Genomic DNA, 15,070 nt, shown 5'->3' with positions numbered 1-15,070 from the left:
AGGACATTGGTAGGATGCACTTAAATTATGTTAAAAATCTGTCATTTAAGGTGTTCATGTTTTTCTCCTTGCCTTGTAGTTGTCTATTTGAACTCCAAATCTTCCCATTTTGTGTTAAATTCACAGTGATTCCTGTTTCCACGTACCCATAACGACACTAAAGATATTCAGATTTGGACTGACAATGTGCAAGGTAACGTAATCTGAGAATTTCCCAGTTGTCAGTCTGTCTACCATTATCTCTGCCCTTCCACTAGGATAACACGCAACAGGATGATTCCACCTGAGATACAGAGTAACTGTTCATCTGCATTTGCAATTTGAGTAGCTTTTTCACAATCTCTCAACATTGACTCCATTTCTTTTGAGCTATATCAACTAGATTAAAAACTACACTGAACCACTGGGGAATGGAAAATATTAATCAAATAGCGTAGGCCTAAACGGAAATAACTTAAATTCAAATGAGCTGAATGGTAAGTATCCATTTAAAGCATGTTGACTTGCAAAGGTATGTTTTATATAAAAGAACTGTAAAGAGGAAAGGAAAGGACGTGTGGTTTTTAAATATTTTTACAAAAACATTTGAAAAGTGTGGCACGAATTTATATGAAGTCTCCTGATTTTACAGTTTGTATAAAACTCTTTTGTTGTAATAAAAGCTGGACATTTTTTTGGATGTTTTCTCAGTCAGATTGGATTGAGAGCTTCTGTGAACAAGAGTTTTCAACAGGGATGAGTGAGCCAATATCGTTATTATTATTGTTGCTGCTATGGCCGATAACTGATATTAATCAATATTATTTGCATCATAATAAATATTGGTTGTTAATATTGGCCCAGTTTAATTAATCAAACCAATACTTTTATGTTAGAAAACAGCTAATATTGGCAGATACGGATGTCAGTGTCAACATATCAGCCATCCATATTTTTAAGTCTCACTAAAAATTCTCAAACTAATTTAGGCCAGAAGTTGCACTGTTACTTTGCAGCAAGACGGTCGTGGGTTCAATTTCTTTTCAAGTTCTCCCCATGCAAGAGTGGGAAGTGAGAAAGAAACACAAGCAAATATAGAGAGAAAGATGTCTGAGTTTAACACTTTTATTTTTCATTTTTACTTTTTATTTATTTATTTTTTTTTATTTATTTTTATTTTTTTTACTGAATATGCTTTATTTTACACCCTAAGAAACATTCACATAAACGCAGAGTTAAAAACTAACCATCCGTCAACCACAGAACATTGTTTAAATACCACTGAGAGAAAAAACTCAGTGAGGTTATCTAAGAAAGAAACCTTAACAAAATCTTGAAATGTTTCTTCTTTTTTTTTCCATTGCCTGAAACTAATTACATAGTCCTATGAAACTTTGTGTACTTTTCATGCCACCTTTTAAATCGTGGCTTACTATAAAATATCTGCAAACTTCTTTTTTTCTAGCTTTGTTTTTATTTTAACCACCAGGAAGTATTTTATTAGCAGATTAGCTGTCAGAGGCTATATGTGTCGATGAGCCTCAGGACCATGTTAGCATAAATCGCTACTTGAGGTTCTATAAATCTGCGCAGTTTTACAGTTTTGCCACCTGATCCGGGTTCATTCAGAGCGCTTTGTTTCTAAAACAGAGAGGGCAACATGTCTTCGTTTGCGTAGGTTTTTCTTAGAGAGCTGCTTCCGCTCCAAACTGCTTCAGGCCGGAGCTCCGCCTGTTGCCTGGATACAGGTGAAGGATTGTAAACAAACAGCAGACCGCAGCGAAGCTCATTAAAGGCCGAGCTAATTAAATGGCGGCATCATTAGCAGACAGCAGATTCAGGTAACCCTCATGAGCTCAAAAACTCTCACTGCTGCGATTGAGAAAAAGATCAGAAGTCTCTGTCTGACTGACTTCCCCTGCGGAAATGGCCCCTGGGTGAGTTTTCACTGTCCAGCTCAATACCCTCACTTCCAGGTTTACGCCACCCTGATGTGTCTTTGTGATTTTGCTCTTAGAGACGGACCAAAAATGGTCCAGATGAAGCGGAAACAGAGCCACCAGATGTCCTGCTGGACCTGCTGAGGTACCCAAGCTCTCCATGGATGTACAATGAAACCTGGAGCCCTCAAGCTTCAGAGCTGAGGGAGCTGGCTGTGAAAGAACCGAAGCGCCTCAGCAAGAATTTCATACTGAGTTACCTTAAAACAATACGAATCACTGGCAAAAATGTACGTATTTCAAGAGATGCACAGATATATTTTACTCTGGCATGTTCATCAGTGCAAGATGAACTTTAAGATGACTGAAGGAAATACCAAATGAATTCAAGAATGTTGGGATCTCAGCAAAAGGTTCCAGCAGAAATATAGTTAGCTGTAGCACTGTTAAACAGGAAGACAATATGAAACTCAAAGCTGTTAAAATGACTCCCCTCTTGCAGTTTTATCCAGTTTTTGTATTTAAAAAAAAAAATTCAAATTAAATGTTTTTAATCATCAAACAAACGTTACTGTCAGATAAGGGTAAATAAAATGGAGCAGTTTTCAAATAAAAAGCAACCGCTTTTGGCATTGGTGAGTCCGAAATATCACTGCAGGGGGATTTTAATCTTGTTTGCTCAATTGTTTTAATTCAACCACAAACTGCCTGTTTTAGGTCATGCCGCAGTATTTTAGCTAGATTTATGTCCAGACTTTGACTAGTCCACTCCAATTTCTTTAGCTAATCCGAGGTAGACTTGTAGTTTGGGAGATTTTTCTGCTGAATAACCAAACTTTGCTTTAGCTCAGACAGATGCCCTGACAATCATTTATAACAGTCTGCGCACTTTTCAAGCACTTTATCAGCAGTTTCTGAAATTGGCCAACCGATCTGTCACCACATTCAGACTCACTTAAAATGACTCTTTTCCTCTAAATTATGATGCTTAGTTTGAACTTTCTTTACCATGTGAGGAAGCCATCGAAATGGTTAATGTGCGATTTGTTTTGACTAACAATCGAACCGGTGTACCTAATAAAGTGACCAAAGAATGCAGGAACAGCAGCAGAGATTATGGTTTTAAATGTGAATCATTTTAGACAGTTTCTTGTTTAATTCGTAATCATTTATTGTACACAGAAACGATCAACCTTTGTTTACACACTGTTTATAAAATGTTCACCCATCCAGACAATCTGCAGTAACCAGAGAATCTTAAATGCATATTTTGGATTATGGGAAGAAGTACCAGAGAAGTCGAACATCCATGCAAAACCTTCAGCAGTCGTAACAAACGCTACACTGTGCAGCTCCAACATGTATCTATTGCAAAAACTGAAATAAATACTCAAGTGTTGTTAGAACAAGATGCAGTAAAAACATCTCTGTAACTCAACCAACATTAAACTAATGTATGAATTTGCTGGTGTAGTACAGGATTACCAAAAAATGAAATGTGGACCCAGAAGTAAATGTTGGGTCCCACGCAGACATCAGGCGGAAAGGGACTAACTAACAAATAAACTTTTATCTGTTTCTCTCAGGTTTCATGTATCGACAAAGGCTTGTTGAAGTTCTCAAAGCTGGAGGAACTTGTCCTGAGCGGCAACTTGATCTCAGAAATTCCTGCGAAGCATCTTCCCAGCACGTTGAAGGCACGTTGACGTGTTGCATCAGCGCTCTGCGCTTATCAGATCAAATGTTGTTTCTGTAGTTTCCACATATTAAGAAAAGCCGAGTCACAGTTAATCACACAGAGCAGGAAGCAGTAAATTTTCCTCCTTCATCACCTTACATCAGAAGGGATTCTCCTGATGCCATCACACGTCACATGGTGTTACGTACGATGAAGGTTTTCGGCCCTCCGAACTGAGGGCCCAAAACCTTTGCACTCATCTAAGGGAATTAGAAGGCAGATTAAAGGCAGATGTTGCAACACATTCAGATGACTATCTGATTGAAAGTTAGGTTGTTGTTTTTTTTCTACAGATTTTGGAGCTGCAAGCAAATCGATTGACTTCGGTGAGCGGCCTCGCAAGCAGTCCGCCTCCTCAGCTGAAGTACCTGGGCCTCGGATCAAACAGCCTGGGTTCCCATCAAGACATCTGCGATCTTACAGGAAGACACTGGTTAATATATGTATACAGACACACATAGACGAAGCACATGCAGGAAGTTGTTCGGTTTTGAAAGAGGTGACCCAAAACCAGGTCAAAAGAAAGCTCAGTTACAACTGTGGGCTTTTTGATTGCTCATGAGGTAAGGATGTGAAAGCCCGTAATGCCAGCCTGTTTCACTGCACTGTAGCTTTTTCTGCTTCGACAGCAGATTTCTGAGGGAACTCCCACTGAAGCCCAGAGACGGAGCCGGGGGCAGAAACCTCAGGGACTCTTTGATTTGGCTTCAGCAAAAGAGTTTATGTTTGTATAAAATCACTGATTATTCAGTGAGTAAAAAAAAAAAGAAGTCAGCAAGACACAGGAGATTTATAGTTTGTATAGCTCATATTATTTAATAATTACACAGCAAACAAACATTTGAGAATAGAATAGAATAGAATAGAATAGAATAGAATAGAATAGAATAGAATAGAATAGACTTTATTGATCCCCAAGGCTGCAAGGCAACAGCTCTACCAACTGCACCACTGTGCAACCCCAGAGCAGAAACAAATTGAATCAATTAGCACAGACTTGGGCAGCAGGCAGAAATCACTTTCTGTGGCTCCCTGGCAGGATGAGTTTTACACATAGTTTTGTGCAAATTTCCTTAACCTCATTCAGATTGGACAGAAGTAAAATGACATTTTTTTTAACCAATATTTATTCAGGAAAAGCACTTTTTTAATGTTCATATGTGGAAACCGAGGTGCTCTGTTAGTTTACCCTTTTCTTAAAAATGTTAATGTGCTTTTATTAACGAGGCAGAGGTCCGTTAAAACCAGTAAAGTTAACACACCTTTTGACATTTGCCTTCTTCAGCTCAGTTTTCAGGATCTTTTTTCTGGTAGGAACCCAGATGTTGTCATGAAAGCATTTGGGATTGATCTCATTCCTGTGTGACGTTTTTTGGCTTTATCCCTTTCTGTCATGATTGGTGGCCATGCATTCACCACTGTAGCCTGAACACGAGAGTGATTGACAGCCCTCCTTCTGCCTCTGATTGGTTGTGTCTGGCAGGACAGTGTATTTGTTCACATGAAAGGAACTCAATAGGAGCTCAATATTTTTCTCAGATTATCCGTCTCATATCACAGTTTCACCACATATTGACAGTTTTAATATGTAAAAAACATATATTTTTTTTACACTGCAGCTGTCAGCAGCTGGTTAAGCAGAATGGCAGCAGGTTGAATTGCAACAGGTTGAATTGCAGCAGGTTGAATTGCAGCAGGTTGAATTGCAGCAGGTTGAATGGCAGCAGGTTGAATGGCAGCAGGTTGAATGGCAGCAGGTTGAATTGCAGCAGGTTGAATTGCAGCAGGTTGAATTGCAGCAGGTTGAATTGCAGCAGGTTGAATTGCAGCAGGTTGAATTGCAGCAGGTTGAATGGCAGCAGGTTGAATGGCAGCAGGTTGAATTGCAGCAGGTTGAATGGCAGCAGGTTGAATGGCAGCAGGTTGAATGGCAGCAGGTTGAATTGCAGCAGGTTGAATTGCAGCAGGTTGAATTGCAGCAGGTTGAATTGCAGCAGGTTGAATTGCGGGGTGTTGAATTGCAGCAGGTTGAATGGCAGCAGGTTGAATTGCAGCAGGTTGAATTGCAGCAGGTTGAATTGCAGCAAGTTGAATTGCAGCAGGTTGAATTGCAGCAGGTTGAATTGCAGCAGGTTGAATTGCAGCAGGTTGAATTGCAGCAGGTTGAATGGCAGCAGGTTGAATGGCAGCAGGTTGAATTGCAGCAGGTTGAATTGCAGCAGGTTGAATTGCAGCAGGTTGAATGGCAGCAGGTTGAATTGCAGCAGGTTGAATTGCAGCAGGTTGAATTGCGGGGTGTTGAATTGCAGCAGGTTGAATGGCAGCAGGTTGAATGGCAGCAGGTTGAATTGCAGCAGGTTGAATGGCAGCAGGTTGAATGGCAGCAGGTTGAATGGCAGCAGGTTGAATGGCAGCAGGTTGAATGGCAGCAGGTTGAATGGCAGCAGGTTGAATGGCAGCAGGTTGAATGGCAGCAGGTTGAATGGCAGCAGGTTGAATGGCAGCAGGTTGAATGGCAGCAGGTTGAATTGCAGCAGGTTGAATTGCAGCAGGTAGATTTGCAGCAGCAGGTTGAATTGCAGCAGGTTGAATTGCAGCAGGTTGAATTGCAGCAGGTTGAATGGCAGCAGGTTGAATTGCAGCAGGTTGAATTGCAGCAGGTTGAATTGCAGCAAGTTGAATTGCAGCAGGTTGAATTTCAGCAGGTTGAATTGCAGCAGGTTGAATTGCAGCAGGTTGAATGGCAGCAGGTTGAATGGCAGCAGGTTGAATTGCAGCAGGTTGAATTGCAGCAGGTTGAATTGCAGCAGGTTGAATTGCAGCAGGTTGAATGGCAGCAGGTTGAATTGCAGCAGGTTGAATGGCAGCAGGTTGAATAGCAGCAGGTTGAATTGCAGCAGGTTGAATTGCAGCAGGTTGAATTGCAGCAGGTTAAATTGCAGCAGGTTGAATTGCGGGGTGTTGAATTGCAGCAGGTTGAATAGCAGCAGGTTGAATTGCAGCAGGTTGAATTGCAGCAGGTTGAATTGCAGCGAGTCCTGCTGCTGCTTTGGGAAAACCTTCCTGCCTCTTTCTGCCCTCAGGCCCCATCTGGCGTGTTTGGACCTCAGCAACTGTAACTTCCAAGAGCAGCAATTTCTGATAGCCGCCTTAGAAACCCTCCCGTGCCTCAAGACCCTGTCGCTCAAGGGCAACCCCTTCACAATGGCGCCATCGTATCCAGGTTTCACTGTGGACAGCCTCCCAGAGCTCGCCTGCTTGGACGCCTCATGGCTCACCACAGAGGATAGGTATAATTTCTTCGGCTTGGCCAGGATGAATGGTGAGAGAGCATGAAATGAAAATGTCTCATTTAGCGCATTGGAAGTGTAAGCCTGTTGTGAGATCAGCATCTCCTTTGCTGTCATAGAGCTGGTGGTGGACGTGGCATCAGTCACACTGAGTCTGACCAGGCTGCGGGGTATACCAGACCCGCTCATGCATGTGGATAAAAAGGTTGTTGAGTTTCCAATCGTCACCTACAAATACTTCATCTCATACCAGTTCTTTAGTCATCCCGCGGCTGATTATCAGGTGATTTGTCCTTCCTGCTCCTCAGTTTCATGTACACCTTCAATTTAACACAGTTCTAAAAAATGAGCAGAAACTGTAATTTCATTGACATTGTGTTTTATTTCTGATTTAAGGATTTCATCTGATCAGAATAATAACTCAGGTAGCTTAATATTTGTTGGGCCTCAAAACTTTCATGTTTAGGGTTTCAACATTTGGGACAGATTTATAAAACCCTTAAGAGGACTTGGAGAAAAAAAAGAGCTTTATCTTATTCAATTGAGTCCAATATCTGACTTATATTATATTGTTGCTGTTTGTAATTTTCTTTGTTTTATCAAAGGAGGTTTCTCTATTTATTTTGGATTTCATTTAGACAATCCATATAAAAACAGGTCAAATAAAAATGTTAAACACTTTAAAATGATCGTTTCCTTACGCCACCCTTTGTCATATTTTTTTTCCAGAAAAAGAGAAACAAAACCAAAAAAGTCTTAATTTTTTTTCTTATTGTTTATTCTTGATTCTTTTTCTTATTTGACCACATTTTAAAGATTTTAGTCCAATACAGCTTCATCGGAGAAGCACTTTATGTTACCATAAGGATCAAAGTTGCTGTAAAAAGAACATAAAAAACATGAAAATTACAATTACAAAGACACAAAAACTTAAAACATCAGAATATAAATTACATAACCAGCCGGGCTGTAAAAATCTCCAGTCAACATCTCATCCTGTCGTCTAAAGTCGAAGCAAAGCAAGGAGTTACAGGAAATGATCTAAAAACAGACAGTGATGTAGCCCGATAGTAATAACTCATTTCATGGACAATTTACAAAGTTGCTTTAGCACTTCTAGTCATAAAACAACAATTTTATCTTAATTATTCGTCTTTACTGTTACACAGCCGGTAGAGTTGTATCAGATAAAAACATGCAGTCAATTTGTCACTTAGTGACAAACTTTTATCCAAACGTTAATCAGGGTATTTTCATTCATTCCGCTTTAGTCATGGTGAATCACTTATCATCAGAAAATCACTCCATAAAGTCTAAAAGGACTCTTGTTTTCAAAAATCACTAAACTTGTATTTTTAATTCCACATCAAAAGTCAAAAGTGATTTTGACATTCACACCAGTAATGACTGTAAATAAACATCTGACCAGAACTGGACTTTCCCCGAGAGAAAACTCAACCTATGGTGAGTTAGAACTACCAAACTTCATATATGACTAAAAATTCAAAGCATAAAATTATCCTCCTTTGTTACAGTTTCAGATACTATTACAATATTTTCCAACATTTGTCATCTTGCGTCTTAAAAACTTTGTATCAGATGATCTCTGACTCAAAAAGAGAAACAGTTACCAAGCAAACCAACAACATGAAAGGAAACTGTATGAAAGTCAAAATACTTCATACTTCTGTACAGTTTTCCTACTTGAGGAAGTACGATCCACAATTATACTTCACAACCTTTCCTGTTCTCGTCTCGTCGCTTGCAGGGAGAAGACGGAGAATTTAAACTGGACACGTCGTCTCATGTAACAGAGGACAACTCTGTCTGTCCAGACCCGGGATCAGATAGAAACTCTGGGAAAAACGATGCCGACCCGGATGCTGCCGTCCCGGATGCTGCCGTCCCGGATGCTGCTGACCCCGCAGTCACTGCTGATGTTACTGAACAACGTGAGAACACGATTGTCTTTAACGCTTTGCACTTTTTAGGTCTCCAGATTATTACAGAGCTGAAGTGGCGGTTTAAAAACAGATTTAAAAAATCGTATTAGTCACTGAGAGGTTGTAAGGGTTAAAAGCCCGATGTGTTAATAATCCGCTCTGTAAAACAGAGATGGTCTGATTCACTCAGAGGACAGACATCAGAGACGGTCCTTTAGTTGCCTCATCAATCAATCAATCAATCAATCAATCAAACTTTATTTGTATAGCACATTTCAGCAGCAAGGCATTTCAAAGTGCTTTACATCAAATCAAACACAGAAACACAATGCAACATAGAATCAACAATCAAAACACAACATCAAGTCAGGTTCCGTCAACAAACCTGCAAATGATTACGTTTCAAATACAACTCTAAACAAGTGGGTTTTTAGTTGAGATTTAAAGGAAGTCAGTGTTTCAGCTGTTTTACAGTTTTCTGGAAGTTTGTTCCAAATTTGTGGTGCATAGATGCTAAATGCTGCTTCTCCTTGTTTGGTTCTGGTTCTGGGGGTGCAGAGCAGGCGTCAACTTTGTCCTCAGTTCAGCTTCCTCTGATCTGTTGAAATTGTGACAAAATAATTTTCTCTCTTTAACTATCCTTTTATTTGAAGTGTTGCTGTACACAACACCAAAACTGTCATGCATCGAGTGCGTGGACTTGAATTACACACTGACATACAGCATCAGCTGCCTGGGAGCCCTGAAGAAATTCTTTATCCAAGGACTTCGTCTCGACCTCATGGAGGAAAAGGTACAGGAAATAATACCCACTGGGAAGTTTTAGGCAGAAAAATGTGTCCCGGCTTATTTTAAACATCTGATATTCTAGACTCTGTCGTGGCTTCCGCCCTCTGAAGAACCCCAGCAGGTCAGAGCCAGCCCAGGTAAAGGGAAGAAAGGAAAGAATGAAAAGAATGAAAAGAAAGTGAGTTTATTATTTCATTACCATGAAACCACAAACTGTAACCAACAGATTCAATGATCCATTTTGTTGATAAACTGTAAACCACATGTTGCAACCATTAAACAACAAAAACCCACTTCGAACGATCACAAGACAAAACGATTGTAACAAAAGCATAAAAGAACTAGAAGAGAGTGAATAATGCAGGTTAAGTTCACTCACAGTGCACTGTGGAGGCAATTCTGGCTGAAAAAAACAATTAACCAGAATCATTTCTGGTTAATTGTTTAACCAGAAACGAATCAAAACCATCTTAAAGTCAGATGAGTTGGCTAATTTAAACTCTAAATAGGAATTTGGTTTTGTAAAAAGATGATGCTGCATTGAAAAAGACCTGAATTCTGCTATTTAGACCACTAGTTTGGTCTGAATAACACAAATTCAAGTTTATATATATATATTTCCATGTGTTTGGAGCTCACTGATAGCAAAGCCAAACTACTATAGCAAATAGGTGATTTATCACCACAGATTTATTTACTTGCTTCAAATTCAGAATTATACATTTTCTAAGATTACTCAGCCTTTAAGTCAATTTTGGAAAACCCAGAAAATGATGTCATCGCTTTGTAGGCTTCACAACAATTGAGAGCCACACCTATGGATGTATTTTAGCTACACCTTAAAATTCCTGCTTCCTTGTGTTGTGACAACATGGAAGAAATGAAGAAATTCGCCGAGCTGCGGTTCCATGATGAGATTTGTTCACCTTTCTACGTCTGGCTCATCCTGGGGTGCAATTTCCAAGTAACTAAATGCGTCACTTTCATCTGTAACCAATTACATGCAGGTGTTTTCACGTTCTGAAGCAACGCCTGGAGACATCAGGTCATAAACTCTCAGTCCCACAGCAAATCTGTGGGCAGAGCTAAGAAAAGTTTGGTGAGGCTAATGGTAATGCTAAGAAGATGGAGCTAAACTTACAAATTTGAAGAAAGTAAAACAAAAAGAAAATCTCTGTAGTAGAATTTAGCTAAAAGCATTTAGCAGCCATATAAACGGTGGGCTAATTTTTAGGCTTTATTCCATCTAGTAACACTTCTACTGCAAATGCATCATTCAGTTTATGAAGCTGATAACACATCATTCAGTACGTTTATAACTATTTGTTCACATTTCTGCAAATGAACTCCTATTTATAAAAGGACTTGCTTCATGAATCAGAATTGCCTTGTCTAGACAGAAGAATTCAGAGAAAATATGGAAGTTCATATCAACCTTTTGATATGTTGTGATGCAGTAAATATTTGCCTTGTTGCAACTTTTAAAAATGTTTAGTTGATAAAACTGATATTTTATTCGTGCAGGTTCAAGAGTTGAGATATTCTTCTTAGTGTTCGGTGTTGCTTTTAGTCAGTATAATTAATCTGTTTGATAAAAACAACTGTTTTTGTAATAAGCAGAAATTTATACATGAAATGCAGTTTCTAACAAAAGCAAAAGTGCAGTTAGATGATGTTAAAAGAGAAAAGCATTCATATGACATCAAGTTTGTGTTCTCTTTTTCAGGTTAAAACGCCTCCCAAACCTATGAACAAAAGGAGAAGAGGTCCTCCAGAACTGATCCACGATCCACCCATCAGAAAACTACTCAACTCAGTTCACATCCCTCTGCAAAGCCTGGTCCATGGGGGTCAAAGGGTCAAAACTGTCTGCAACTTTGGTCCGCTGCATGTAGAACCTCCACCGAAACAGGAGGAGGCAAGTTTACGTTGCATTGTCCATTAAACCCATCACCCACACAGGCTGAACAGCAACAACGTGAATGAATTATCAGCTAAGATGGAGAACCTGGTTTACATGCAGCTTGTTTTAACTCATCTTTAGGAAACTGAAAAGAAAACGAAAGGAGACAAGAAAAAGGACAAGGAAGCAAAGCAGAAACAAAGTAAAGACGCCACACCTCAGAAAAGTCCGAAAGGTAAATATGAGTAAAAGTTACTCTGCATCACTTACGATGTTTGCTCAGGACTTCACCTGCTCTCCTTCTGCACCGCAGGGAAGAAGAAAGACGCAAAGAAACGTGACATGGATGAACACACAATCCTGTCCGTGCCGGTCCCTCCGGTACCGGTGACTGTGGAGCTGAGTGTGGAGCTGGAGAAATGGAAGTCGGCGCCTGACGCTTTTCGTGTCGTAACGGATGCAGAAAACAGCTAAATCACAGAGCTGAGGTTGACATGAAAGTATTCATAAAAAGATATGAATGTGTTCTTCAAGCCATGAGAACTTTATTTCAACAGTATGAAATTAAATGCACAGCCGGCCAATTTACACAGCGGCATTTTCTCAGTGTGGTGTAAAAAACATCTACATCAGTTTCCCTGTAGGAAGGAGTCAGACTTTCTTGTAAACTTCAGAAGTGAGACCAACCTGCTGGAGGGTGAACCTTCACTTTAGTCTCTTTGTTTTACAGCTCGTAGAATTTTCTAATGATTTAGGGCAACATCCACCTTCCTGTCTTCAACCCTGCAGCTTCCAAGTCTCTGCCGAAGAAAAGCATGTCCTCAGCATGATGCAGCCTTCACCGTGTATCACCGTGGTGATGTGAGTTCAGGGTGATGTGCAGAGTGGTTCTCTAATCCTTTGACAAGATTATATTTTTTCACAAGTTCACCGTTTCTACATCAGTGCTCTTTTGGCTGACCTGTCAGTTTACATGAATGTCTTATTTGCATCTGAGCCATAATTTATTCTTTAATGATTTGAAATATCCAGACTTTAACAACCTTTTATGACCCAACTCTGCTTTAAACTTTTCCACAACTTGTCTGCTGTCTCTAACGTTCACAAACAGAAGCCCTGGACTGAGAGATTAAATTACACACAGAAGAACTTTTCTGAAAATTACTGGTTGCACTGAATTTTATTTAGGGGTATCAGAAGTAAGAAGGCTGAAACGTGAGGCACACTGTAATTTGTGAATTTTTAAAAACACTTCCTTGCACTTCATAGCCGAACCCATCCGAAAACATTTACAAGGCTCTGCACTGCGAAAAAAACAAAAACACAAAATCTTACCAATTGTTTTTGCTCTAGTTTCCAATATAAATATCTTGGTTCCGTCTTATTTCAGGTGTACCAACTAATAAGCAACTCTCCAGCACAAAACAATCATTTAAGTCAATAATTTCTTAATATTGATAAAAAATTACTAAGATTATTTCACTTATAGCTAGCACCTTTTCACCAATATTAAGGAATTGAGTTCATCTAATTTCTCTTGCTGAAACGCCATTTGTAAGTTAGCTTTTCTTATTTCAAATGTACTAAAATATTTGTACTAGAAACGAGACCAAAAATATTTGGTAAGGTTTTGAAGCGTGTACCTCAATGGCTTTGGCTTCAATTTACCACAAATCTACAGATTTCTAGAAGGAATCAACATAAATTATGATTACTGTTCATGACTGCATGCAGACACTTTATTCATCCATAAACTTTATTTTCATACAGATATTTAAAACTTATCAAAAATGTCAAAGTGTTCATTGATGCAAAAGAAAAGCTGCTTCATTAATTAGAAAATTCCTGAAAAGGCCATAATGACAGGAATCAAAGGTTTACAGTAAGTGAGAATCATAATAAATTTCCCAGCATCCATTTCAAAAGGACCGCAGAAAGTTAAACCGATTGGAGCCGAAGATCTCCAGGTTTCCGCGCTCTGCTCCAGACTATTCCCATCACAAAGTTACATTATTAAACCTTTTAAAGAGTACATACTATTTCCAGGCATAAAAAAATAAACTATAACTCTTCAATTTTTTTTTTTTTTTGCTCAAAACTGTTTTCAATCAAGTATTTTACAGTTTCAAATACACATAGTTTAAGATACTATAGTATCTCTGTAGCCCCTGACAATCTGTGCAAACAGCGGTCGGATACTGATAAATTAGCTAAACTGAAGCTCACCGCGTCCCCGTCAGAACCAGGATGCTAAACATTCCCCCTCCAGAGTCGTTTCCGGTTGACAAACAGCTAAAACTTTCTGTAACTTCTGGGATGCCTTAACTCTCGGGAAACATGCCGAGAACCGTTCTTCTACAAGGCAAGTGTGGACAGCAAATATGCTTGGCAAAAACAAGCATGAGAGATACGTACAAGCTAAGAACCGGAAAAGAACGGCGCGACCAACAAGATGTGCAAATGTATTGATTGTGCGAACGACGGTTTTAGGAAGGCTTTAGAAGGTCTGGTCGTCGGTGCAGGATTCGGTCCAGTGGCCGAAGACCTCGCAGGTTTCGCAGTACGGCCGCTCTTCACCCTTACTGCCGTGGTAGGTGGTGTGAGGTGGGGAGTCGGGCATCTGCTCCTGTAGCGGGCAGTCTTCAGTCTCGTGGAGATCGAAGCAGTCGCAAATGTCGCAGAACTTCCTCGGAGGAGGTTTCTTCTTTTCTGGCTGCTTGTCATAACTGCAGGTGGAAATAAAGGCACCTCTCTGAGTGTCAGTCAGAGCCAAACAATAAATACAGATAGTCTGCTTTGACTAGGACTTACTCATTATCCAGTTCACTTGGACTATTCCCATTGAGGGCAGCAGCTGCCATTTTCTCCAGTTTGTCTTTGAGCTCTTCATTCTTCTTCTGGAGGTCGACAATTACTGAATTCAAGAACTCAACCTGCAGGGAAAACAAACCCGCATCATTTCTGCCTCGTGTAAAACAAAACCAGAGCAGGTTTACCAGGGTTTCTGTAGGCTTCAGTAACATGAAGTTAACATGTTTTAAGTATTTACATTTTAAGACTATTATTTACATTTGAAACTCAAAGTAACATGAGAAAGATTTAACAGCTTAAGCAACTCAAGCTCTTCTGAGACTTAATCTGTTTTTAGACAAAACTTTTGACTGTGGAGGAAATTGTACATTTAATAAAGAGGTGGTAGATAAAGTATGCTTGAATGTGAACAAAAATTTATTATAATTTGAAGTCATGTTAAAGTTATATTTTCCTATTTCTATTCCTGCCACCAACTATATGTACTGTTATTTTATCACATAGATCAGGGATGTTAAACTTTAATTTTGGGCCTTGAGAAGATCAGGAATATTTTAAAAGGCTGGTTATGACAGAAACATTTGATTAAACTGTCCACTAACAAACTGTTAAAATATTGATAAACAGTCGTCTCATGGGTTTAATAGCTTCTTGAAATTAAATAACATTAAAAATCT

The 15,070-nt window shown here is 39.4% G+C and overlaps 3 protein-coding genes across 13 annotated transcripts in view; 1 reads left to right on the top strand and 2 right to left on the bottom strand.

The window, feature by feature from the left end:
* Positions 1 to 1,595: 1,595 nt before the first annotated feature.
* Positions 1,596 to 12,170, top strand: LOC122827924 (leucine-rich repeat-containing protein 43-like). The gene is made up of 12 exons (XM_044111043.1): positions 1,596 to 1,916; positions 1,997 to 2,209; positions 3,506 to 3,616; positions 3,951 to 4,090; positions 6,741 to 6,979; positions 7,067 to 7,230; positions 8,716 to 8,899; positions 9,544 to 9,683; positions 9,762 to 9,857; positions 11,406 to 11,597; positions 11,724 to 11,817; positions 11,896 to 12,170. Exons 1-12 carry the CDS (start codon positions 1,830 to 1,832, stop codon positions 12,054 to 12,056), a joined length of 1,821 nt encoding a protein of 606 aa, XP_043966978.1. The 5' UTR covers positions 1,596 to 1,829; the 3' UTR covers positions 12,057 to 12,170.
* On the bottom strand, positions 5,432 to 5,758 carry LOC122827925 (keratin-associated protein 4-12; the record flags this gene model as incomplete). The annotated part of the gene is made up of 1 exon (XM_044111045.1): positions 5,432 to 5,758. A coding segment is annotated over one exon (327 nt), but the record flags the coding sequence as incomplete, so codon positions are not given.
* Positions 12,171 to 13,287: 1,117 nt separating the features above from the next.
* The window catches only part of clip1a (CAP-GLY domain containing linker protein 1a), a 28,686-nt gene continuing 26,903 nt past the window's right edge, over positions 13,288 to 15,070 (bottom strand). For all 11 annotated transcript variants that reach the window (XM_044111038.1, XM_044111039.1, XM_044111030.1 and 8 more), the window contains 2 exons: positions 14,394 to 14,515; positions 13,288 to 14,308 (listed from right to left, as the gene is read on the bottom strand). In XM_044111038.1, the coding sequence (XP_043966973.1) occupies positions 14,080 to 14,308; positions 14,394 to 14,515 (351 nt within the window). In that variant the 3' untranslated portion in view covers positions 13,288 to 14,079. The remainder of the gene's footprint in view (positions 14,309 to 14,393; positions 14,516 to 15,070) is intronic.

This window comes from Gambusia affinis, linkage group LG03, assembly GCF_019740435.1.
Source record: "Gambusia affinis linkage group LG03, SWU_Gaff_1.0, whole genome shotgun sequence".
NCBI classification, from domain to species: domain Eukaryota; kingdom Metazoa; phylum Chordata; class Actinopteri; order Cyprinodontiformes; family Poeciliidae; genus Gambusia; species Gambusia affinis.
This window is presented reverse-complemented; position numbering and strand designations above follow the sequence as displayed.